Genomic DNA, 26730 nt, shown 5'->3' on the forward strand with positions numbered 1-26730 from the left:
GAAAGTAAGCGACAACACACATTCTACGCATGCGCAAATCAAACTCTTGCAATAATTAGAATTTCACGTTATGTCATGCGAGATACATTTACCGATAATATGTACAAGACGTTGTAAAATTATTTTCCAATGTAATTTTCCGCCCTATTGCTTACTTTCGCATATAATAAGCAAGCAAACAAAAAAAAATAATAGGTAAGGAAGGACTGACATATTTCCTGTTACGTGTTCACGGGGGAGTGTACATGTTAAACGATGTAAACAACAAGAGAGCGACTAGACAGACAGGGCCCATTATAATATTGGCTTTACGATGTTAAGTTAAATTGTTGGAATTACAAATTGGATATCTTGTGCAATTGTGATTAACCATCATGAATCACCCAGTTACCGTTAAAGTGAATTTCCGTGGGAGCGTGAAGAAGTTTCCCGTTGTGGATACAGACAAAGCGCAGTGGGAGACAGTAGAGGCCTGGGTAAGCTGCCTTCCTGCATAAACGTGCGGTTTGTGTTTGGTTATGTAGCTGGGACCATTTCCGAAAGTGCATACTCTCGTCCTACATAGAGTATATCACTGTAGATAGTGTACTATTTTGACGTACTATTTAGTACTGTAGTATGCAGTTTTGGACGCAGTCACTATCCCAGAAGGCCGAGACCGAGGCCTACATAAACAGACCAGTGTTCGCCTGCTAACTTTGCGTCAAAACGTGGCTAAACATCATGTGTTCAATTTATAATGGAAAGTAGCAGTTTTTTTAAAAAATGTTCCACATGAAGGTGTCTGTATTATTAGTGTCATCTGGTCTGAGTCATACTGGTATGACTCCATAAGCATGAATCACTGTAACTGGGATTGTTTTTTTTTTTTTTTCCACTCTAAACGATAATAATAATAATACTTTTCTTCCTCCTCCTCCTCCTCCTCCCTCTTCTTCTTTTCTGTTTTCATAACATCTTTCCCATGCTCAAGGTCGCTTGCAAAATCAGTCAATAAATGGTGCTACTAAATGGTTAACTTACTTGGCTCACCCCCATAATTATTTCTTATTACCCTTAGATTAAAACTACCTTCGGTTTATGCCATTTTCAAGCGAAATATTTTGACGAGGACAATGAAGAGGTAAGCATTAGTATTAGTTGTTTCAGTCACACAGATCCACATGAATTATGATCAAGCTGACAGTAATATAATTCATTAAAAAGCAGTAGTTGCTATGACATTGGGATGTATTGTCTCTTAATATTCTTATACTCTTAATTTTACAGATATCCATAAACAGCCAAGGTATGTCATTTATATCTGGATACATACATACATACGTACGTACGTACATAGCTGTACAAAAGGCACAGTCAAAGGTAGCTTCAAAAATAATGAAATGTTTCTAAATAAAATGTTATAAAGAACACTAAACAAAGTCATGTATTTGGCACAGTGACCCTTTGCTTTAAAAAAAAAAAAATCTCGGGTGCAGTTTTATTAGGAAATTAGCTGGAAAGTTTTACTAAGCATCTTGCTAAACCAGCCACGTTTCTTCTGGAGATTTGACTGTCTCCCTTGTTTCTTATCATTGCAGCAAATCTCAGCAGCCATAGTTATGTTTTTGTCTGAAGAGTGTATCTTGCGTAATATGCTGCTTCTTTACTGACATACAAACATTTTTCTGTAACGTTTAATTTTGTGCTGGAACTGTTTTGAAATCTAAAATCATATGTAATAATCATATATGTATATTATGCACATGCATACATACTGTATATTTTATCAGATATTATATATAGAATATGTATATACACTGATCAGCCATAACATTATGACCACTGACAGGTGAAGTGAATAACATGAATTATCTCATTACAATGGCACCGGTCAAGGGGTGGAAGAAAACAGTCAGCTCTTGAAGTCGATGTGTTGGAAGCAGGAAAAATGGGCAAGAGTAAGGATCTGAGCGACTTTGAGAAGGGCCGAATTGTGATTGCTAGATGAGTGGGTCTGAGTATCTCCAAAATGGTACATCTTGTGAGGTGTTCCTGGTATGCAGTGGTTAGTACCTACCAAAAGTGGTCTGAGGAAGGACAACCAGTGAACCTGCGACAGGGTCACGGGTGTCAGAAGGCTCATTGAGTCGCATGGGGCATAAAAGCCAGTTCATATGATCCAATCCCACAGAAGAGCTACTGTAGCACAAACTGTTGAAAAAGTTAATGCCTTTCTGTTTTACCTGATAATACCTTTCTGTTTCTGTAATACCTTTCTGCTTTAGCCAGTATTAACGTGTTCAGTAGTTTGTGCTACAGTAGCTCTTCTGTGGGATTGGACCATATGGGCTAGCCTTCGTGCCCCATGCGAATCAATGAGCCTTGGCCACCCATGACCTTGTCGCTGGTTCACCGGTTGTCCTTCCTTGGACCACTTTTCGTAGGTACTAACCACTGCATACTGGGAACACCCCACAAGATGTGCCATTTTGGAGATGCTCAGACCCAGTCATCTAGCTATCACAATTTGGCCCTTCTCACAGTCACTCAGATGCTTATGCTTGCCTATTTTTCCTGCTTCCAGCACATCAACTTGAAGAACTGCTTGCTGCCTAATATATCCCACCGCTTGACAGCTGCCATTGTAATGAGATAATCAGCGTTATTCACTTCATCTGTCAGTGGTTTTAATGTTATGGCTGATCTGTGTATATTCTATATAATTTGTTAATGCTTTGCTATGTTTTTCATCAGATGAATATGCAGAAGCTTTGAAGGTAAAACATGTTTCATCTTGTTGCATTTCCCTGCTTAAATATCAAAACGATCATTGAAGCTCACCAATTCTGCAGATTTTTAACTTTTATTTATTATGTATTTTATTTACAACTTTTCCATTTCAAATAAATATTATTAAATTAAACATAGTTGTAACATATTCCATTTTAGAGTGCGTTCAAGCAAGCTAACCAGCTACACATGAATGTATATAAGATGAAAGGCCAGGCTGAAGGTGGGCCTGTTAAAGCTGAAGTTAAAGAGCTCAGAATTGATCCCAGACCAGCACCACCTTATCGTGCCAGAGTGAAAATGGCAGACAAGGAGACACAGGTGACCCCCGAGCGGGACTCGGTAAGAACTTATGATTTCTACCAAGAACAAGCTCATATGTAAATGAACATGGAACACCTCCTCTCTTTTTGACTTATTTACCTGTTCTGTTCCTTTTTTAAACAATCCTCACTAATGCATAATGTGTAATTTTCCTGTTTTGTGCTGTGATTTTGCTATCAATGGTTTTGTTGATTAATCTTTGCAGCCCAATAGTAAAGCTTAATTTGACAATTCTGTCTGTTTTTATATATAATAAGAGTGGTTATTTTATTTGTAGGTGGTTGTGAAGGAAAATAAAGTGAGTAAAGTTGAAGAGGAGGCTGTCCCTGCGTGGTTCAAATCTTATATGGACAGAGTATGTGCACCTCACTTAATGTGTCATTCCATGTGGCTGTGATGTCATTGCATAATTCCATAAATTATGGATACAGTTTTCAGAATTTACATTACACATGATGTTATTTATATTCCCTTAGATTACAAATGTAAACTTCAGAACATTAATAATGTTACATTTTATCTTCCCTGTCTTCCTAGTTCAAAGATCAGGTCGTGAGGGAGGTTGTGGACAAGATGTGTAGTGAATTTTCTGGCCAGTGCTGTACACACAGAGCCTCTGATCTCCCAGAAGAGCCCAGAACATCTGGGACTCAGATGGCTACAGTTAGTTCCACAACACAGAGGACCTCGACACCGAACTGCAGCAGCTGCAAGGGACCAGCCACTGGAGGAGGATATCACTGCAGGTGCAAGAGTATTTCAAACCTTTTCTCAAAATTTTTGTCAAAGTCAGGTCTGTATTACTTGTCATGTAAAATGTCATTTACGGTTTTTGTTCATTTGTTCAGCGTGTGTCCCTCTTGCATCTTGTGTGAGCCATGCAGTCACAAACATGACCCCAGCCACAACTTGAAGAGAACTAGGACCCCTTTGTCTGTCCCAGAACGAGGAGTAACTCCAGAGCCCAGGTGAGTTTAGTTAAACTGCTCGAATAGTTCATTAGTTAACAAGATAAATATTTCATTTAGTTCTGTCAGGGTTTAGTAATTAAAAAAATGAATATATTGAGGGGCAGCATGGTGGTGTAGTGGTTAGCGCTGTCGCCTCACAGCAAGAAGGTCCGGGTTCGAGCCCCGTGGCCGGCGAGGGCCTTTCCGTGCGGAGTTTGCATGTTCTCCCCATGTCCGCGTGGGTTTCCTCCGGGTGCTCCGGTTTCCCCCACAGTTCAAAGACATGCAGGTTAGGTTAACTGGTGACTCTAAATTGACCGTAGGTGTGGTTGTGTGTGTCTGTGTGTCAGCCCTGTGATGATTTGGCGACTTGTCCAGGGTGTACCCCGCCTTTCACCCGTAGTCAGCTGGGATAAGCTCCAGCTTGCCTGCGACCCTGTAGAACAGGATAAACCGGCTAGAGATAATGAGATGAATATATTGAGTGTGTCTAAACTTTTGACTGGTACTATATATATTTTTACAGTTCTCATGTGAGTATTGATATGACCTGTGATTGGTTTTGACTGATGTTTGTGCTTTGTTCTCTCAGGTTCTTGCGGCGTGGAGACAGGACTGTCCGCAAGGCTGAGCGCCAGCGTCTGAAAGCTGAGCGGAGGCAGCTGAAGGCCGAAGTGAAGGAGATTAAGAAGAAGCTGCGGTTGGAGAAGAGAGGCCTGCTGTGGAGTGGAGCCACCAATGGCACTAGCAGCTCAGGTCTTGGCCCTGCTCCTGCCCCTGCTCCTGGTGCAGCTGCAGCCCCGGGCCCAGAGCCTCAGGCCTCCAGTCCAGAGTAAGGGCCATAGTGAGAGGGCTCAGGGCTGGGTGACCTACCTCCCCAGCCTAGAACAGTCTTTATCAAGATTATCTCATTGTCTGTTATAGTTGCGTTTATCGCTGGCAAGTGGATGGAACTACCTCAAATGCACTCGCTGCCTTTATTGTATTGCATCGTTTTTTAGGGAAAAAAAAAACCTTTTTGCTTTGAGCTTCAAGAAAAAGACAGAAGCTGAGTCAAAGCTGTACTCACAATGCTCTGTACACTCAAACCAGGGGTCCCAAGGTCTCCTGCTCCACCTTGGTGCCCACAATGACAGCCTTGTTTCTGGATGAGAATCTACCAGACGGAACATGTCTGGAGCCTGGCACCAAGTTCATCAAGTACTGGAAGATGAGGAACACTGGCAACATCAGCTGGACTTCTGACACAAAGGTATTATAACAATGGAGTATGTACATTCAGTAATACAATAATCATGCATTTTTCATATTGTAGTCAAAGAGTGGTGCAAATCACATGCATCCACTTGTTCATGTGTGAGTTTTGTTTTGCCTTGCTTGCATGTGGGCCATGTGTATTTGTTTCAATAGCTGAAGTTCATGTGGGGAAACCTGGCCTTGGAGTCACAAGACCAGAAGGAGGTGGCTGTGCCCTTCCTCAAGCCAGGCCAGGTTGGTATGGTGAGTGTGGCATTTGTGGCGCCCATGCTAGAGGGCACTTACACTTCCCACTGGCGACTGGCACACTGCGGGGTGCAGTTTGGCCCCCGAGTGTGGTGCAGCATCGTAGTAGTTCCCAGCTCAGGCCAGAAACTCAACTCCCACTCCAGCAAAGTATTTGTGAGTACTGCATCTCTTTTTGATTAACTTCATTAAAAACTACAGTGGCGTCTAAAAGTCTAAGACCACTAATATAAATGCTTCTATTTTGCATTCTTTTCTAATTTAATACAAAACCTTATATTCTATTTTAGATAAACTCCATCAGAGTGTTGTCTGAACACATGCTTTAATAAAAGAGATTAGGCATAAGGAAAATCTGATCAAAGCAATTAACATGGTCAATATCATAAATTTGTTTAAATAGTGAGCCATCTCTATTTAAATGTGATTTAAATATAAATAATTCAGCCATCTCTGCTCCTATGAATATGTACTTTGTTTTAAATATTTCAAAATTCAAAAATCTTTTCTTTATTTCCAATTTTACAAAACTTTTGGACCCCACTGTATGTTGACCCTGTAATTAGTTATTTTTGTGTATTTTCTTTCAAATTGAAGTAATTTACTAATTTATTAGAAAGGCTCTTTATAATCATTTGACGCTGTTTAATCTGCAGAATGTAACAGAAGACAAACATTTGTTTGGAGATTATAGGCTTATTCTTGTTTTCAGAAATCCACAAGGATTAATTGGGTCCTTGACTTGTTGGTAACTGATAATTTTATCCAAAAATGCCATAACTGGATGCACCATTGACCATAATTAATGGTGTGGCAAAATCATGTAGTCTATAAAACACTTTTTCCATAAACTTATATATATAAAACCAGTCAATGTACATGATTTGGCCTTAAGCACTTTATTTTGCTATACAGATGAATAAACACAGTGTTTTAGGAGTTGATGGCATGTGCTGGACCGGCTCCAGAGATGATACCCGGGGGAACTCCAGCAGCAAGAGGGAGTACTATATTCCCTCTGTGGATTTGCTCACTGCACAGGTGTGTGATCATGAATAAAGCCATTTGCTGTCATTGTGTAATAAGGCGGTAATAAACAGTTCTTCCTTTATTAAAGGATCTGCTCTCCTTTGAGTTGCTGGATATAAATATTGTCCAAGAGTTGGAGAAGGTCCCAGCTAACACTCCAGCTGGTATGTTTTTTACATTTGTCATTTCACTGTGAGGTAGAATAACAGGCGGGGTTTTTTTTTAATGATGATGATGATTTATTATTATTATTATTATTATTATTATTACATTTTTTATTTGTGTAGATGTGACTCCTTGCATGTCCCCAGTGCCACATCACGGACCTACATTTGGAAAGCATGGGTTAGGCTTAGTAAAGGAGAATGCAGAACATGCAGGCATGAAAAAACTCCAAGGTAAGGATGGAACAGCATTAAAAAGTGACTCTGGAAAGTAAAGTGAAGTTAAATTTGTTTTTTGCTAACTCTATTTTAGTCCACCAGATGGAATTATTCAATATATTAAAGGCTCAACATAACCTTAGAATTATAATGTTCTGTCTTAGAATTCTGAGATATTAAGATATAAGGTTAAAGTGATACAAATTATATGTTTATATTTTTATTTATACTTGTGAGTATAACACTGGTGTAACACTTCTTATGCACAGTGCCAGTCAAAAGTTTGGACACGCCTTCTAATTCAGTTTTTTTTTTTAATCTTTATTTGTTTTAAAGTAATGGCGGACTGTTGTTTCTCTTTACTTACTTGAGCAGTTCTTCACATAATATGGATTACTACAGTTGTGCAATAGGGCTATTTACTGTATTTTTATTATTTACTATTTATTCTTTAATGTCAAATGCATTAAGGTAAGAAATTGCACTAATTAACTTTTGACGAGGCACCTGTTAATTGAAAAGCATTCCAGTTGACTAACTCATGAAGCTGGTTAAGATGACGACACTTTGCACACTATTGTCATTAAGGTTTTGAAGAATCTAAAATATGAAACATTTTAAGTACTTTTTTGTTTACCACATAATTCCATAAATGTTCCATGTGCTATGTTCATAGTTTTGATGTCTTCAGTATTGTTCTACAATGTAGAAAATAGTCAAAATACAGAAAAACCTATGAATGAGTGTCCAAACTTTTTTGACTGGTACAGTATGTTCACTAACGTAAATAAAGAGCATTATTAGTAAACAATAATAAACATTACAAGTTCAAGTTTTAATGGTCACATATACAGTGGGGCAAAAAAGTATTTAGTCAGTCACCAATTGTGCAAGTTCTCCCACTTAAAAAGATGAGAGGCCTGTAATTTTCATCATAGGTATACCTCAACTATGAGAGACAAAATGAGAAAAAAAATCCAGGAAATCACATTGTCTGTCTGATTTTTAAAGAATTTATTTGCAAATTATGGTGGAAAATAAGTATTTGGTCAATAACAAAAGTTCATCTCAATACTTTATCTACCCTTTGTTGGCAATGACAGAGGTCAAACGTTTTCTGTAAGTCTTCACAAGGTTTTCACACACTGTTGCTGGTATTTTGGCCCATTCCTCCATGCAGATCTCCTCTAGAGCAGTGATGTTTTGGGGCTGTCGCTGGGCAACACGGACTTTCAACTCCCTCCAAGGATTTTCTATGGGGTTGAGATCTGGAGACTGGCTAGGCCACTCCAGGACCTTGAAATGCTTCTTACGAAGCCACTCCTTCGTTGCCCGGGCGGTGTGTTTGGGATCATTGTCATGCTGAAAGACCCAGCCACGTTTCATCTTCAATGCCCTTGCTGATGGAAGGAGGTTTTCACTCAAAATCTCACGATACATGGCCCCATTCATTCTTTCCTTTACACGGATCAGTCGTCCTGGTCCCTTTGCAGAAAAACAGCCCCAAAGCATGATGTTTCCACCCCCATGCTTCACAGTAGGTATGGTGTTCTTTGGATGCAACTCAGCATTCTTTCTCCTCCAAACACGACAAGTTGAGTTTTTACCAAAAAGTTCTATTTTGGTTTCATCTGACCATATGACATTCTCACAGTCCTCTTCTGGATCATCCAAATGCTCTCTAGCAAACTTCAGACGGGCCTGGACATGTACTGGCTTAAGCAATGGGACACGTCTGGCACTGCAGGATTTGAGTCCCTGGCGGCGTAGTGTATTACTGATGGTAGCATTTGTTACTTTGGTCCCAGCTCTCTGCAGGTCATTCACTAGGTCCCCCCGTGTGGTCCTGGGATTTTTGCTCACCGTTCTTGTGATCATTTTGACCCCACGGGGTGAGATCTTGCGTGGAGCCCCAGATCGAGGGAGATTATCAGTGGTCTTGTATGTCTTCCATTTTCTAATAATTGCTCCCACAGTTGATTTCTTCACACCAAGCTGTTTACCTATTGCAGATTCAGTCTTCCCAGCCTGGTGCAGGTCTATAATTTTGTTTCTGGTGTCCTTTGACAGCTCTTTGGTCTTGGCCATAGTGGAGTTTGGAGTGTGACTGTTTGAGGTTGTGGACAGGTGTCTTTTATACTGATAACGAGTGGAGGACAGAGGAGCCTCTTAAAGAAGAAGTTACAGGTCTGTGAGAGCCAGAAATCTTGCTTGTTTGTAGGTGACCAAATACTTATTTTACCGAGGAATTTACCAATTAATTCATTAAAAATCCTACAATGTGATTTCCTGGATTCTTTCCCCCCATTCTGTCTCTCATACGCTACGTTCACACTGCAAGGCTTAATGCTCAATTCCGATTTTTTTGTGAAATCCGATTTTTTTGTGAGGTCGTTCACATTAACAAATATATGCGACTTGTATGTGATCCTCAGTATGAACGAAAAGCGACCTAAAAGTGTTCCGCATGCGCACTGCAGGATACGATGACGTCACACGCAGTGAGCATGGCCAGTGTTTACGGAAGTAAAACCGCCCGGTTGCGGTATGACCCATCCAATCTAGCTTGAATAGCTGTATCCCCCCAAATGGAAATCAGCTCCCTAACCTCTGCGTCCTTCCATTGAGAAGATTCAGAACCTTCACAGCCCGAAGCGTCCCTCGCATTGATGTCATGCGCAGGGGCGCAGATACGTTTTTTGAACTGGGGGGGACAAAAAACTGGGGGGGACAAAGCTGCCAGCAAACCAACCCCAACCCCGATATGCCTGTCAAACTTGTTGTGGGTTACCATAGCAACCAAGCTCGAGCTCGCAACCTGTGCAGTCTGCGCAGCTCAACCAACCGAATATCAGTCTTTGTTTTATGTGAGTTGTTGCAACTATGTATACACTGCTGTGCACCTCAATAAACCGAATGGTAATTAGTCTTTTGATTTTTCCGTGAGGTTTGCCTTATGCAAAGAAAGACAGCATAGATGTTTTTTCCTCCCTATAAGTGGGGGGGACCGAACGAGGTGAATTTAAATCTGGGTGGGACGAGTCCCACCCTCTATCTGCGCCCGTGATTATGCGCCATGTTGTTGTAACTTTTTTTGAGAGACCCGCCGCCTACTTCAGCGCAGAATAGTGACGTTTGTGGCTTGTTGATGACGTGTAAGTCAGATGAATGCGACCTGGCGGTTCAGACTGAAGTCGCATATGAAAAGAGCGGATAGGAATCGGAATTAGGACCACATATCCAAACGGCCTGGGTCGGATTTGAAAAAATCGGATCTGTGTCGTTCATATTGTCAATAAAAGATCGGATACAGGTCACATATGGGCGAAAAGATCGGATTTGAGTCACTTCAGCCTGCAGTGTGAACGTAGCCATAGTTGAAGTGTACCTATGATGAAAATTACAGGCCTCTCTCATCTTTTTAAGTGGGAGAACTTGCACAATTGGTGGCTAACTAAATACTTTTTTTGCCCCACTGTAATTACCAGTAATTACAGTGAAATTCTTATGTATCTTAGGTCATTGCGAGTGTAAAAGTATATAGATGTAAGATAAATTAAAAACTATAGAAAGGAAGGGGGGGAATACGCGCGTGCGCGCGCGCGCGCGCACACACACATCTATCTATCTATCTATCTATCTATCTATCTATCTATCTATCTATCTATCTATCTATCTCATATATATATTAATGAGTGGAAGGATGGCAGAGATGTGATGATTGTGCGGTTACGAGTCCTTAAAGTCCAAAGTGCAGTAGTGCATAGTAGTGTACCTTGTTATCATTGTGAACAGTTCAACAGTCTGATGGCCTGAGGGAAGAAGCTCCTCCTCATTCTCTCAGTGTTGGCCTTCAGCTGTCGGTAGCGTCTCCCTGAAGGCAGCAGGGAGAACAGTCTATTATTTGGGTGGCTGGGGTCGCTGGCCATCTTCCTGGCTCTGTCCCTGTAGCAGTTGGAATAAATGTCCTGTAGGTTAGGGAGGGTGGTCCTGATGATTCTCTCAGCGGAGCAAACCACCCTCCTGAGAGCCAGCTGATCTCTCCTGGTGGTGCTTCCCATCCAGTTAGTGATGCTCCCACTCAGGACACTCTCAATAGTGCAGGAGTAAAAGTTCCTTAGTACCTTGAGTGGGAGTTTGAAGTCCTTCAGTCTCCTTAAGAAGTGGAGGCGCTGGTGGCCTTTCTTAACCAGACTGTTGGTATGACAGGACCAAGAGAGGTCTTGTGAGATGTGGACACCCAGGTATTTGAAATTGTCCACTCTCTCTACCTGGGCCCCGTTGATATAGATGGGTTGGCGATCCCTCTGCTGCTTCCTACTGAAGTCCACTATCAGCTCCTTCGTTTTGCTGGTGTTGAGTGTGAGGTTGTTCTCCTCACTCCACTCCGCGAGATGTTTAATCTCGGTCCGGTAGGCAGACTCATCGTTATTGGAGATGAGGCCCACTACAACTGTATCATCAGCAAACTTAATGATGGTGTTGGAGTCTGAAGTGGCAATACAGTCATGAGTGTACAGGAAGTACAGCAAAGGGCTCAGAACGCATCCTTGGGGGGAACCAGTGTTGAGGGTGAGGGGAGATGAAGTGTGGCGGCCTACACGTACCACCTGTGGTCTGCCTGTAAGGAAGCTGTGGATCCACCGGCACAATGAGGGATGCAGGCTGAGATCACAGTTTTTGGACCAGCCTGGAGGGGATTATGGTGTTAAATGCTGAACTGTAGTCAGTGAACAGCAGTTTAGCGTAGGATCCCCTCTTGGTGTCCAGATGAGCCAAGGTGGTGTGAAATAGGTGAGAAATGGTGTCATCTGTGGATCTGCTGGGACGATAGGCAAACTGTAGCGGATCCAGGGTAGCAGGCAGGGAGGAGGTGATGAGGGGTTTGACTAGCCTTTCGAAACACTTCATCACCACGGATGTTAGGGCTATGGGGCGATAGTCGTTCAAGCATCTGGGCTGGGGTTTCTTAGGCACAGGAACTATAACAGACTGTTTAAAGCAGGTGGGGACAATACACTGAGAAAGGGAGAGGTTGAATATTACCGCGAAGACACTTGCAAGCTGGTTAGCACATGCCTTAAGGACATAACCTGAGATCCCATCCGGACCTGCTGCCCTCCTGGGATTCACTCTCCTGAGTGCCATCCTCACATCGTGCTCCGTCACGGTGAGCGCCGCCTCCTCTCTGCCAGTGATTATGTCGGTTCGTTTGCAGGTTGTCTCGAAGCGGGCATAAAAGTTGTTCAGTTCATCGGCGAGAGATTTGTTGGCGTATGTCAGAGGAGCGCGAGCTGATTTATAGTCCGTGATGATCTGTAGTCCTTGCCATAGCCCCCTGGGATCCTGCTGGTACAAATGATCCTCCAGCTTCCTCCCATACTGCCGTTTAGCCTCCTTCACTGCTTTGCGAACGTTGTAAGAAGCAGCCTTATATTCCTCCAAGTTCCCGGTTAACAGCCCGGTGTTATAGGCAGCGGTGCATGCTCTCAGAGCGTCGCGAACGGTGTTATCCACTCACGGCTTCTGGTTGGGAAATGTCCTGACTATGCTTTTGGGAGCACAGTCCTCCGCTAGCTTCCCAATCAATCCCACCACTGCTTACAACTCACTTTTGTAGGAAAAAGTCTAATAGAGTATTATATGTTGAAGTTGCCTTCACATGATTTAACAGAAGATTAATGTTAAACATAAACGGGGCATATTCTTGCGTTTTTGTTAGTTGTGCAGCCTCAGAGACACTCTGAGAACGTGGATCTTCAAGTACATGATGAAGGTGACGACGACATCAGTGGAACTCAGTTTGTCTGTGAGACTGTGATTAGGTCCCTCACACTGGAGGAAGAGCCTGAGCACAAACCACCACGACGAGTTCGAGCCATCCGCAGCAGGCCTGAGCGTGAGAGCACCTGTTCATGTTCTATTCCATTACAAAAATAGATGTTTCTCTTCCTCCTTAATATCTGCTCAGTAGCTGAAATGGAAATGCATCTGTCTGATTTTCTTGCAGCTCATGAACCCTCCCCCTTTAATGAGAGGTCCTTGATGGAGAGGATTGACAGACCTCTCCTGCCAATCATTAAGAGGCCAGAAGCTCCACCCCCAGTCCAACCACCCATCATACTTGAAGAGCCTGCTATCCCAGGTGAAAAGCTATTCCATTCCACAGTGGGAGCTCACCTTTCTTTTTTTTTTTTTTCTAAAATGAATTAGTAATTATATCAAAGTGCAGAGCCACTTATTCATATGAATGCCTTCATTCTTTCTTTTAGTGCTTATATTATGTAGTTAATTGATGTACTCTTTTTAAATATGCATTTTTTTTTCAGAAATGTTGATTGGCTCGAATGAAAACCTGTACACTGACCCTGCTGCTCTGGAGGAGGAGGAGGAGGAAGAGAAAAAGGAGGATCAGGATAAAGAGGAAGAGGCAGGAGAGTGGGATGAGGTGAGCAGCCAGGCGTCATCAGCCTCTTCAGAAGAATACCTTGTTGTCTTGCCTGACTGCTTTGATACTTCAAAACCCTTGGGAGATTCTCTGTACAGCTCAGCTGTGTCACAGCCTGGAAATGCCTGTATCTCAACACCTGAGAAAGCACAGGACCAGGCTACTGAAGAGGGGGAGACAGTGGAAGCAACACCCTTTATGCAAAACAGTGTGAACAGGTTGCTGTGCACCTCTCAGATACTGAATACTCCTCCACTTATTCCTGAAGTGGCACCTGCACCTGTCTCCCTGTCACCACCCCCATCTCTCCGTACACACAGGTCAGAACCCTGAGCACCATAAGCCTTTCAATAACTTAAGTCAAATGTAAGTATGTTAACACTGGTGTGTGTATTTTTATATATACATATAAAATATGATTTTTTTTAGGTCAATACAGCCTTTTATGACTGAGATTAGGACACTGGAATCTGAGGCAAACAGATCATGTCCACCTGAGAACAAAACAAACGGTCAGTTGTCAGACGAAGCATAAGTAATGACACCTGTAAAGAATTCCAACGTTTGACAGTGAACTCTTCTGTCAATTGTGTCTTTTCTGAAAATGGAACCATTGATCTATCTGTTTCAAATTAAAGCATTTTCTAACACATATGATGGTGAATCAGATGAAATCCTTACAAAGTGTAACAAATTAAAATGGAATAAAATTGTTTTCTAGAGGAATCTGGACACTCATTCTGCACTGGAGCACTTGCTTTCAGTGAAATGGAGATTATGTAGAAAAATTATCCATTGTTGTGATACCTATTTGAAGAAACAATGAAAAAGAAATTGAAGTTTTCCTTTGGCTTACCTCTTGTAATGTATCTTGTGAATGGTGAGCTATCTCTGTTATTTTAGGATTAGGATTGACACATCTGGAGGCCCCTGCCAGTGCCTTTGAGACCTGCAGCTCTCAAGATCCCAGGTAAAAGTCTTCACTGCTTAAAGCTACACTGTGCATTTCTGTTTTTGGTTAAATATTTGCTCACCACAAGGTTCATCTAACCATTTTTTGCCAACCAGCAGTTCTCCATCACCATGCTGAGAGTTCATTTTTTTGGGGGGGGAGATGCAAATTTATAATTTTACTAGTGCTGTCAAAAATGTCGCGTTATTAACGCGTTAACTTGACTCAATTTTAACGGCGATAATTTTTTTATCGCAAGATTAACGCTCTGTGACATGATGTAGGTTTTTCATAAGCTTTTGAAACTGCCAGGAACTTGCAACAGAGACAAACGATAGCAGCTAGACTGTAATGCCCCGCACAGCCAGAGTCCTCTGTCCTCCTCCCAAAGAACCAGCGCGGGCAGGGCGCGCTAGTAGAGATGGGATTTATGGCTCTTTGATGGGATCCTCATCTTTGTGATCCGTTCTTTGAAAAGAGCCGTTCAAAAGACTGGCTCATTTGGCTCTTTTTAAATATTTATTCAGTTTTAAGAAGACAGCATCTAAAGAAGCCAGATCCCTCTGAACTGTAAACTCAATGCTATCCCAGAAATCCTTCCTGTAATATGCAAATTTGGCTGCCTCTGATTGGACAGCGCGACGCATCAGCAGGCAGAAAGTGTAAAAGTACAAAATGTGTTAAGTGAGCTGAAACAGTAAAGATCAGATTCAATGCAATATTTATCAACGAACAACTTAAAGTTAATATAATAGTGTACTTTATATTATAATCAAGCATGTCAAGCCTACCGTCACTGTGTAACCTATCTCTCTGAGTTGTAGACTAACTCAAGCAGTAGATCACTTCACTCATGGTTCTTTTGCCAGCCCCGGTGTTCGGCTTAGGTTTTACTTTGCAGTGGCTGTGTCAGGACGTGTTATGCTTTGCAATACAAAGCAAGCCCATTCACGTTTTTATGCTGATAAGAGAATTACAATGGTTTTTCATGTGACAAAAATGTGCGATTAAATTGCGATTAATCGCGAGTTAACTATGACAGTCGCGACATTAATCGCGATTAAATATTTTAATCGCTTGACAGCACTAAATTTTACATAATTTTCTGAAAAATCATTTAGTTCAAAAGGGCCACATTTCGGGTCATCGTAAGTTTAAATGTTTTCAGGTATATTTAGTAGTTTTTTTTTCTGTCTTTTTTGATTTTATTCATTTTTTTGATTCAGCATTACTTAAGGAACACACAACTATGTAAAGCTTTAATTCAATTACGAATATCTGTGACACTTCACATATAGAATCCCGTACAAAAAAAAAAATGCTAGTATGGGCACATGCACTTCATTCACATTTAAAAAAAAAAAAAAGAACCTTGATCCTGTTTTGTCATCTGCAACATGCCACACGTCAAAAGTCTTCAACTGAATACAGTAGTCGGTTCTCAAGCTGAGTTTGTCAAACTATGGATAATATGATTCACTTAGGAATTAATTTTGCATGCAGCGCTTTGAAATGCAGTTGTGAATACATTTATAAGCAAATGGCTGAAATTTTTGTAAATCCAGTCCTGAGCTTGGATTAGTATCAACGACAACATATGCATGTGTGTCACTAATATTTTAAAAAGGAAGTAGCTCTAAACCCATGTTCTTCTTGCATGCTGTACAAAAGAAATGTGGGTTCGTTTTTTTTTTCTTTTATTTTCTTTTCCTCCTTTATGACCACAAGCTGTTTTTTTTCCTTTTTTTTCCTTAATTTGAAAGGATGTGTTTTGATGTTCACATCTCCTTGCAAGTGAATGTTGTTGCTTGCAGGCTACGTCATAGTGGCCTCACTGAAGGGTTGGTGAAGGGGGCTCTCTCAGTGGCAGCATCTGCTTATAAAGCTCTGTTCACAGGCCCAAGCAGCTCCACACAGGTATTTTTGCACTCGCAGTAACTTGACACCTACCTACTTCTGTTTTCACTTTATTTTTAACTCTTGTGCCCTACTTCAGATGTCAATAAATATGCAATGAACTTTCATGAATGGAAAAATAATTAATACCTTTTAGATCTCAAGGTAGAATCCATTAGTTCCTGAGAATTTTGTCTCTCTTAGCGCCCTCTGGTTGAACGGTTGTTTTGCTGACACAGATTCTGTGTACACTCTACCATTCTTGAGAATGACCTTTGGCATGTTTTTCCCCCTTCAGAGGCCCAGTGCAGACCCAGCGTCTAAAGAAGCCTCGTTGGTAGCTGTGTTACAAGAGATGGGCTTCAGTAACAAGCTGCTAAACCAAAAGCTGCTGAGGAAGCATCAGTACAATTTGCTGGATGTGGTCAGTGAGCTGGTGCAAATGACTGACAATGAATGGTATACAACAAGGCATTGAAGATGGTGGAATTAGTAACCTCGATAGGAGTGATATAGGAGGTGTCTGTAATATACTCAAGTTGAAATGTGATTCTTTTTTAAGTCCGGGGTTTGTGGTTTAGTGTAGAACTGCTTTAATACGGCAGTGTTGCTACATTCACCTGACAGGGCAATTATTCAGTTGTATAGTTTTCGACTATGTTTTTAGCACATTATGAATGGGAAATCTAAGAAATTGATCTATTTGTCTGATTTATCTATATTTCTTCAAAAACAGTAGTGTTCAAACATTGGAAACTTTTAATGTGCTTAGTGATTACAAAAAGATGCAGAGACGATTGAGAGAGATTGCTTTGAGATTGTCATGTGGTTGGAAATACAGTAATGCTTTTACACATTTGCCAGTCAGATATAGGATATGGAAGCACACATTCAGTATTTTATGCGCTTTGTCACCGTGACCTCTATGATCTCATTTTGAATAACACTAATTGCTGTAATGTTTAACCATGTGACACTAAGGTGGTGGTTTTCCAACACGCATAAAAATGTGCAATGACTTGTTGAATCATGCTTAACATAGCCAGTGATTGATCGAAATTTTGCTAGACAACAGGCGTTGGTTGTCCTCTGTGTACTAACAATGTGATCATGGAGCTAATGGCTTAAGTAAATGTGGTTCTTGGTGTCCAGGAAATAAAACATTCCATATCAATTTGGGGTTGGAATTATTTACTTATTTATTTATTTCCTTCCATTTCTGTGCACAGTGGTTTTATGTGTAAATGACAATCATCTAATGCAGTCTTAAAGAAAAATTTACAGCTTTCTTGCTCTCACCACAAAATAAATATTTGTTACTGTATTTTGAAATATAATGGACGTTATTCTCTGTAGCATAGGAAAAATGATTAGTATTTGATGTTCGTGTTAAAGAACTCATCCTCTATGAGGGGATTATGCTGTAGTTAAATGGCTGGCTAATGTCTTTTTTCCCTCAGCTTCCTCTTTTGACAGATAGGAATTCATGTCTGGTTCTGTTTTTCATCCACTTTACCCACAAAAGCTGTAGGAGAGAAGAAAATTGAAGTGAATTCTCCTTTTCTAGTTTTCTACTGCTGATTGAAGTATCTGCGTGTCCAATGCTTTTTTTAAAATACAGCTGCAGAAAAGATTATCAGTGTTTAACAGGCTTTGTCTGTTTTATGCCCATTTATTTTGATACAGTTCTGGTACATCAGCTTACCAAATGGGGGACAGGAGGAAGCACATGCACATTTAGTGTATACAAATTAAAGGAAACCCGCTGAATAAATGAGTGGAGAAACATGTATGGAATTATGTGGTAAACAAAAAGTGTTATAAAAAAGTGTTTCATAATTTAGATTCTTCAAAGTAGCCACCATTTCCTAAATGGAGCTTGGCACATTTTTGGCATCTTAACCAGCTTCGTGAGGTAGTCTCCTGGAATGCTTTTCAATTAACAGCATTGTCAGAAGTTAATTAGTGGAGTTTCTTGACTGCTTAAATACGTTTGAGACCATCAAACAGTAAATAATAAAAATACATTAAATAGCCCTATTCAACAACTGTGTATTATGTTAAGTTTCATATTCTGTCAAGAACTGCTCAACTAAGTAAAGAGAAATGAGAGTCCTTTGTTACTTTAAGACACGAAGTGTCTTTTAATGAATAAAAATAAAGAAAAAACATTGAATTAGGTGTGTCCAAACTTTTGACTGATACTGTATATGCTTCCAGGCATGATACAGTTAAGCATTTAACATATCTCCCATGCAGTGGGCATGTATAAGAATTCTGGACAAGCTGTGTTCACCTACATTTTTAGATCAATATGGCAAAAGGAAAATAATCAAATTAGTTTTGAAAAGAGTTCATTAAGAACAGCGAATTAATGTGCATTTAGATCTTTTGCATATTGCGGTCAGACTGATCCTCATGCTTTAATGTGAGTTGTAAGGAAAAACAGGAACTGTTCTTCAGGTGACTGAATATAAATTTAGGATGTGATGAGACTTTCAGCAAGAAAAATCTCAACAAATTCATAAAGAGAACTATTGTAGGGTTGCAGTACATAAAGCCCTTATTACAAAGAAATACAAACGCACATTTGAGACTTCACCTGTGCAAAAACCACAAGCACTGGTCTACAGAGATGTGGAAAAAAGTAATATGATCAGATGAGTCATCCTTCAGCATGTTGGTAAGTAGGCAAGTGCGTGTGCGACTTACACCAAGAGAACAATGCAGGCCTGATTGCTTGATCCCTACAGTGAGGGGGTCTAGTAGCTTGTTTGCTGGCATAGTCCGCTTGTCACCGTGGAGGAAATAATCACTGAAATATTTCTATCTTGTTAGGCGTGGTCTCTTTCAGGATGATAATGCCTAATCCACTGCACATGAGAGCTCACTGAATAGTCTGATGTGGATGCAAATCTTATACTACAACTCTCACAGTAAGCACATCTTAATCTTATCTTGATTTGGAACTGAAGCTTTAGTGCTCTTCACCACTGTCATCAAAACAGTAACTCAAACCCTCCAGTGTACTTACAGAAACCTTTAGGTGCATTGAAGCTGTTCCCATGCCATTACATGGCTTAAAGTTAGTGGACATCTGACCCTAACACTTGTATGTCCTTTTTTTTTTGGACTGTCCCATTCCAGATTTAGTCTGCTTTGCTTTTGTAATAACCCCCAATCTTCTGGGAAGGCTTTCCACTAGATTTTGGAGCATGGCTGTGGGAATTTTACTGTTAAGACTCCAAGAACATTAGTGAGGCACTGATGTTCAGTAAGTCAGTATCCCAGTTCATTCCAACAGTGATCATTGGGGTTGAGGTCAAGGCTGGAGTTCTTCCACTCCAAACTTCGCAAGTGGACCTTGCTTTGTGCAGATGCCCACTGTCATGCTGGAACATGTTTGTGCCCCTTAGTTCCAGTAAAGGGAAATTGTAACAGAAATCCAACACAGTTATTTGCTTCACACTTTGTGGCAACAGTTTGAGAAAGAACCACATATGAGTTTGATGGTCAGGTCTCTACAAACTCTTGGCCTATGTTTGTTTGTTTGTTTGTTTGTTTGTTTGTTTGTTTAACTGAGCAGCAATTATTTCCTGGCCTGGTAAGTGAAAAAGCTGGTATTCCTAGTGCTCTTCACCATTGTCATCAAAACTGTTGTATGTCTTTTTTTTTTTTTTTTTTTTTTTTAAATGTCCCATTCCAGATTTAGTCTGCTTTGCTTTTGTAATAACTCCCAATCTTCTGGGAAGGCTTTCCACTAGATTTTGGAGCATGGCTGTGGGAATTTTACTGTTAAGACTCCAAGAACATTAGTGAGGCACTGATGTTCGGTGAGTCAGTATCCCAGTTCATTCCAACAGTGATCATTGGGGTTGAGGTCAAGGCTGAAGTTCTTCCACTCCAAACTTGGCAAGTGGACCTTGCTTTGTGCAGATGCCCACTGTCATGCTGGAACATGTTTGTGCCCCTTAGTTGCAGTGAAGGGAAATTGTAACAGAAATCCAACACAGTTGTTTACTTCACACTTTGTGGCAACAGTCTGAGAAAGAACCACATATGAGTTTGATGGTCAGGTCTCTACAAACTCGTATGGATGGATTGATTGAGCAGCAATTATTTCCTGGCCTGGTAAGTGAAAAAGCTGATATTCCTAGTGCTCTTCACTACTGTCATCAAAACAGTTGTATGTCTTTTTTTGAATGTCCCATTCCAGATTTAGTCTGCTTTGCTTTTGTAATAACTCCCAATCTTCTGGGAAGGCTTTCCACTAGATTTTGGAGCATGGCTGTGGGAATTTTACTGTTAACACTCCAAGAACATTAGTGAGGCACTGATGTTCGGTGAGTCAGTATCCCAGTTCATTCCAACAGTGATCATTGGGGTTGATGTCAAGGCTGGAGTTTTTTCACTCCAAACTTGGCAAATGGACCTTGCTTTGTGCAGATGCCCACTGTCATGCTGGAACATGTTTGTGCCCCTTATTTCCAGTAAAGGGAAATTGTAACAGAAATCCAACACAGTTGTTTGCTTCACACTTTGTGGCAACAGTTTGAGAAAGAACCACATATGAGTTTGATGGTCAGGTCCCTACAAATCTGTGGGATATGCTGCAGCAAGTGATTTGGCCCTTGAAGTGAGCTCACTGTTGGACATATTGTCAGGCATGAAAAGAACATGAAAAAGATTGGTCAGTGTGTGTATGCAGTTAACCGATGGTTAAGACAGGACACGAGTTTGTCAATTAGAACATTGAATGTTTCAATCCTAAACTTTTCTTTTCCACTAAATTCAACACCTGGCTCTTCACTTTCATCAGCCATACGTTTGCGCTTCTTTGTGCGCTGGAGGTCATGCCTGTAGTCTTGGGAGACTGAATGGGTAACATTTAAAGCTGACCCTTCAAAAAAGGCGAAATTGTCTCTCTGTTCTGCCACAAAGTCACGAAGTGAAAGGAGAAGCCGTGTAGCCGTGTGTATGTCAATGTTATGTTTCTGCAACTGCAGACTTGTGGCTTGGAACCGCTGCAGTATTGTATCCCGAAAGTGTGCCATGAAGGCTATCTCTAGGGTGTCCAGCTTGCCACAGAGTGCAGAGGCCTCGCTTCTAGTTTCACGTTTCTCCTGTGAATCTTTGGAAATATTGTTCAGTGCCTCTCTCAATTGTGGATAATATTTCCAAAGAGCCCTTGTGGATTCAGCTCTTGAACTCCAGTGAGTACCTGACAACGATTTCAATGCGAGTTTCACATCTGTATCACGAAACACCTTTCCCCACCTGTGTGTTGACGAGGTACAAAATGTGTATAGTGATTGCACAAAGTCAAAGAAATGGCCAGCTTCTGGGCAACTGTCAACAGCATTGACACCGACTAAATTCAACGAATGTGCTGCACAGGGGACATAACAAATTAATGGGTTTATTCATTTCAGATGAGCTTGGACTCCATTGTACTTTCCTGACATATTACTTGCATTGAGGCGGCACGGTGGTGTAGTGGTTAGTGCTGTCGCCTCACAGCAAGAAGGTCCTGGGTTCGAGCCCCGGGGCCGGCAAGGGCCTTTCTGTGTGGAGTTTGCATGTTCTCCCCGTGTCCGCGTGGGTTTCCTCCGGGTGCTCCGGTTTCCCCCACAGTCCAAAGACATGCAGGTTAGGTTAACTGGTGACTCTAAATTGACCGTAGGTGTGAGTGTGAATGGTTGTCTGTGTCTATGTGTCAGCCCTGTGATGACCTGGCGACTTGTCCAGGGTGTACCCCGCCTTTCGCCCGTAGTCAGGTGGGATAGGCTCCAGCTTGCCTGCGACCCTGTAGAAGGATAAAGCGGCTAGAGATAATGAGATGAGATGAGATTACTTGCATTGTCATAAGACTGGCCTCTACAGTTAGTTAAGTCTCCACCATAGCAGTTCTCCACCATAGCAACAACACACTCAGCCAAACTGCTCCCACTATGATTTCCAATAGGCTCAAAAGCCAGAAAATGCTCAACTACTTCTCCACCATTATTTACAAACCTGAAAATAAAAGTGAGTTGGTCCACATGAGCAAGGTCTGGAGTGGAGTCAACTATAACAGAAAAGTATTTGGACTCTTTAATCTCGCTGATAATTGCTTCCTTTGTTCTTTCTCCCATTAAGTGGATAAATTCCTCACAGATTGTTGATGAGAGGTAGGACACAGAGCCTTTGCCCTTGCCTCCAAACCTTTGGAGATGGTTGGCTAGAAAAGGGTCAAATTTGGCCAGCAGTTCGACAATGCCCAAGAAATTACCATTGTGAGGTGATCCCAGCTGCTCATCGTCTCCCCTGAAAGCAAGGCCCCTCTCCCCCAAAAACTGGATTACAGCAACAACTCCTTTTCAAAACTTCCCGTCAGTATTTCCTCTCTGCATCCATTTGTTTGACAAGATCAGAATCAACTCTTCCTGTGTTTTTGGAGCGATTGTGTAATGCTAGCATGCAAGCCATATGCTCCTCATGCCTCTCATGCTCACCGATACGCTCAGAATGTTTCCAATCAGAAAACCTGTGGACAAACACATTGTGCTTACTTGAAAATAGCTTGCAAGCAAAACAAAAGATGCAACCAGTTGAAGGGGAGTAAAGTTGCCACTGCCTAGTCACAGATTGGCCATTAGGTAGAGAACATTTGAGTAAGGAATTTGTGAAACTCCTAGTCATGCCCCCCATTGTCCTATCCCTACTTGAGGCAGGGTACTTTTCACTTCGATTTTGAAAAGCAGCTGCTCCTCTACTAACCAGAATCGACTTGGCTTGTTCAGTAATGGAACTTGGCCATAAAGCAGGGTCATTATCTGTTTCACACCAGGAGTTTGAGCCCCCAGCTTCTGGTGTGATACTGGTCTCGGTGTACCCCTTCTGACTTGACAAGACTTTCTCAGGCGATGCCTGGTCTGACAGTGAGTCTCCTGTACTAACAAGAGTGCAGTCTTGGTCGGTTGTGGTATTTGGCCGTAAAGCAGGGTCATTGTTTCACAACTGGAGTTGGAGTCCCAAGCTTCTGGTGTGAAACTGGGCTCCGTGCACTCCTCCTCACTTGGAAACACTTTCTCAGGCGATGCCTGGTCTGATTGTGGGCCTGAGGCCTGAGCCTGAGAGGTCGGGTCTACGCTTGATTGGGTCTGTGAGGGCTCCTGTATGATCAAGCCAGTAGTGATCTCTACATTGCTACAACTCGGGCCACTGATGACATTATCAATACTTGAATCTTGAGGCTTGTCGAAAAAGTTAGAAATCAGAGGCACATTTTTTAAAATATCGGTCTGCTTTGCCTCCCTAATTTTTTTGGCTTTTTGTTTTGAAGCCCCACTTTTTTGTTTGCAATCCATATTACTGATGCCAAGTGTAATGTGGGAGTGTTATATCTATTGGATTTTCACTGGGACTTCCTAAATTTCTCACAACTGATGATAATAATAAGTATATATATATATATATATATATATATATATATATATATATATATATATACACAGTGGTGCTTGAAAGTTTGTGAACCCTTTAGAATTTTCTGTATTTCTGCATAAATATGACCTGAAACATCATCAGATTTTCACACAAGTCCTAAAAGTAGAAAAAGAGAACCCAGTTAAACAAATGAGACAAAAAATTATACTTGGTCATTTATTTATTGAGGCAAATGATCCAGTATTACATATCTGTGAGTGGCAAAAGTATGTGAACCTCTAGGATTAGCAGTTAATTTGAAGGTGAAATTTGAGTCAGGTGTTTTCAATCAATGGGATGACAATCAGGTGTGAGTGGGCACCCTGTTTTATTTAAAGAACAGGGCTCTATCAAAGTCTGATCTTTACAACACAAGTTTGTGGAAGTGTATCATGGCACGAACAAAGGAGATTTCTGAGGAGCTCAGAGAAAGCATTGTTGATGCTCATCAGGCTGGAAAAGGTTACAAAACCATCTCCAAAGAGTTTGGACTCCACCGATCCACAGTCAGACAGATTGTGTACAAATGGAGGAAATTCAAGACCATTGTTACCCCCCCCGGGCGGCACGGTGGTGTAGTGGTTAGCGCTGTCGCCTCACAGCAAGAAGGTCCTGGGTTCGAGCCCCGGGGCCAGCGAGGGCCTTTCTGTGTGGAGTTTGCATGTTCTCCCCGTGTCCGCGTGGGTTTCCTCCGGGTGCTCCGGTTTCCCCCACAGTCCAAAGACATGCAGGTTAGGTTAACTGGTGACTCTAAATTGACCGTAGGTGTGAATGTGAGTGTGAATGGTTGTCTGTGTCTATGTGTCAGCCCTGTGATGACCTGGCGACTTGTCCAGGGTGTACCCCGCCTTTCGCCCGTAGTCAGCTGGGATAGGCTCCAGCTTGCCTGCGACCCTGTAGAAGGATAAAGCGGCTAGAGATAATGAGATGAGATGAGATGTTACCCTCCCCAGGAGTGGTCGACCAACAAAGATCACTCCAAGAGCAAGGCGTGTAATAGTCGGCGAGGTCACAAAGGTCCCCAGGGTAACTTCTAAGCAACTGAAGGCCTCTCTCACATTGGCTAATGTTAATGTTCATGAGTCCACCATCAGGAGAACACTGAACAACAATGGTGTGCATGGCAGGGTTGCAAGGAGAAAGCCACTGCTCTCCAAAAAGAACACTGCTGCTCATCTGCAGTTTGCTTATGATCATGTGGACAAGCCAGAAGGCTATTGGAAAAATGTTTTGTGGACAGATGAGACCAAAATAGAACTTTTTGGTTTAAATGAGAAGCGTTATGTTTGGAGAAAGGAAAACACTACATTCCAGCATAAGAACCTTATCCCATCTGTGAAATGTGGTGGTAGTATCATGGTTTGGGCCTGTTTTGCTGCATCTGGGCCAGGACGGCTTGCCATCATTGATGGAACAATGAATTCTGAATTATACCAGCAAATTCTAAAGGAAAATGTCAGTACATCTGTCCATGAACTGAATCTCAAGAGAAGGTGGGTCATGCAACAAGACAACGACCCTAAGCACACAAACCGTTCTACCAAAGAATGGTTAAAGAAGAATAAATTTAACGTTTTGGAATGGCCAAGTCAAAGTCCTGACCTCAATCCAATGGAAATGTTGTGGAAGGACCTAAAGCGAGCAGTTCATGTGAGGAAACCCACCAACATCCCAGAGTTGAAGCTGTTCTGTATGGAGGAATGGGCTGAAATTTCTCCACGCCAGTGTGCAGGACTGATCAACAGTTACCGCAAACGTTTATTTGCAGTTATTGCTGCACAAGGGGGTCACACCAGATACTGAAAGCAAAGGGTCACATACTTTTGCCACTCACAGATATGTAATATTGGATCATTTTCCTCAATAAATAAATGACCAAGTACAATATTTTTGTCTCATTTGTTTAACTGGGTTCTCTTTATCTACTTTTAGGACTTGTGTGAAAATCTGATGATGTTTTAGGTCATATTTATGCAGAAATATAGAAAATTCTAAAGGGTTCACAGACTTTCAAGCACCATTTTGTGTGTGTGTCTGTGTGTATGTATGTGTATATATATATATATATATATATATATATATATATATATATATATATATACGCACACGCAATACAATAATTAAAGGCAATGAGCCTTTAAAAAGGGTTTGAACCTTTGAAGGTGCAGTGTTGTTTCTAGTAATATAATATATAATATAATAAAGTGAAATATAATATAATAATTAAAGACAATGAGCCTTCACAAAGGCTGTTGGAAATGCACTAGCCTTTTACAAAGGCTTTGAACCTTTGAATGTGCAGTGATGTTTATAATATAATATCGGCGGCACGGTGGTGTAGTGGTTAGCGCTGTCGCCTCACAGCAAGAAGGTCCTGGGTTCGAGCCCCGGGGCCGGCGAGGGCCGGCGAGGGCCTTTCTGTGCGGAGTTTGCATGTTCTCCCCGTGTCCGCGTGGGTTTCCTCCGGGTGCTCCGGTTTCCCCCACAGTCCAAAGACATGCAGGTTAGGTTAACTGGTGACTCTAAATTGACCGTAGGTGTGAGTGTGAATGGTTGTCTGTGTCTATGTGTCAGCCCTGTGATGACCTGGCAACTTGTCCAGGGTGTACCCCGCCTTTCGCCCATAGTCAGCTGGGATAGGCTCCAGCTTGCCTGCGACCCTGTAGAAGGATAAAGCGGCTAGAGATAATGAGATGAGATAATATAATATAATATAATATAATATAATATAATATAATATATAAATGGATATAAGCCTTTAAAAAGGCTGTTGGATGCTAAACTGCTGAACAAGTCTGGTTGAACAGGCTGAACACAGAGCAAGTTGTCAAGCTGAACAGTCAGAATGTTGTGAGGAGTACTGAAGCAAGGAGCCTATATAGAGAGCCCAAGTCTCCGCCCCTTCTGGTCAGTCAATCGATATTAGATTTTCACTTAGACTTCCGAAATTTCTCACTGAAAATACACTAGTCCTTACAACGGCTTTGAGGTCGTAGCGGCGAATCA

At 41.6% G+C, this 26730-nt stretch overlaps 1 protein-coding gene across 3 annotated transcripts; it reads left to right on the plus strand.

The window, feature by feature from the left end:
• Positions 1–170: 170 nt before the first annotated feature.
• Positions 171–17431, plus strand: nbr1a (NBR1 autophagy cargo receptor a). Of its 3 annotated transcripts, none has more exons than XM_060939868.1 (21): positions 171–476; positions 1061–1123; positions 1270–1288; positions 2737–2759; positions 2932–3114; positions 3374–3451; positions 3634–3842; positions 3945–4064; positions 4639–4878; positions 5139–5298; positions 5457–5705; positions 6465–6590; positions 6667–6742; positions 6890–6976; positions 12684–12860; positions 12972–13106; positions 13291–13729; positions 13839–13921; positions 14313–14379; positions 16176–16278; positions 16556–17431. In XM_060939868.1, the coding sequence occupies exons 1-21, from the start codon at positions 375–377 to the stop codon at positions 16733–16735; spliced, it is 2919 nt and encodes a 972-aa protein (XP_060795851.1). In that variant the 5' UTR covers positions 171–374; the 3' UTR covers positions 16736–17431. The 3 variants fall into 3 exon arrangements, with proteins under 3 accessions (XP_060795851.1, XP_060795850.1, XP_060795852.1); XM_060939867.1 differs by having other exon boundaries at positions 173–476; positions 6866–6976; XM_060939869.1 differs by lacking the exons at positions 1061–1123; positions 1270–1288 and having other exon boundaries at positions 386–476; positions 6866–6976.
• Positions 17432–26730: the final 9299 nt, after the last annotated feature.

The sequence above is a fragment of the Neoarius graeffei genome, chromosome 14, assembly GCF_027579695.1.
Source record: "Neoarius graeffei isolate fNeoGra1 chromosome 14, fNeoGra1.pri, whole genome shotgun sequence".
Lineage (NCBI taxonomy): Eukaryota > Metazoa > Chordata > Actinopteri > Siluriformes > Ariidae > Neoarius > Neoarius graeffei.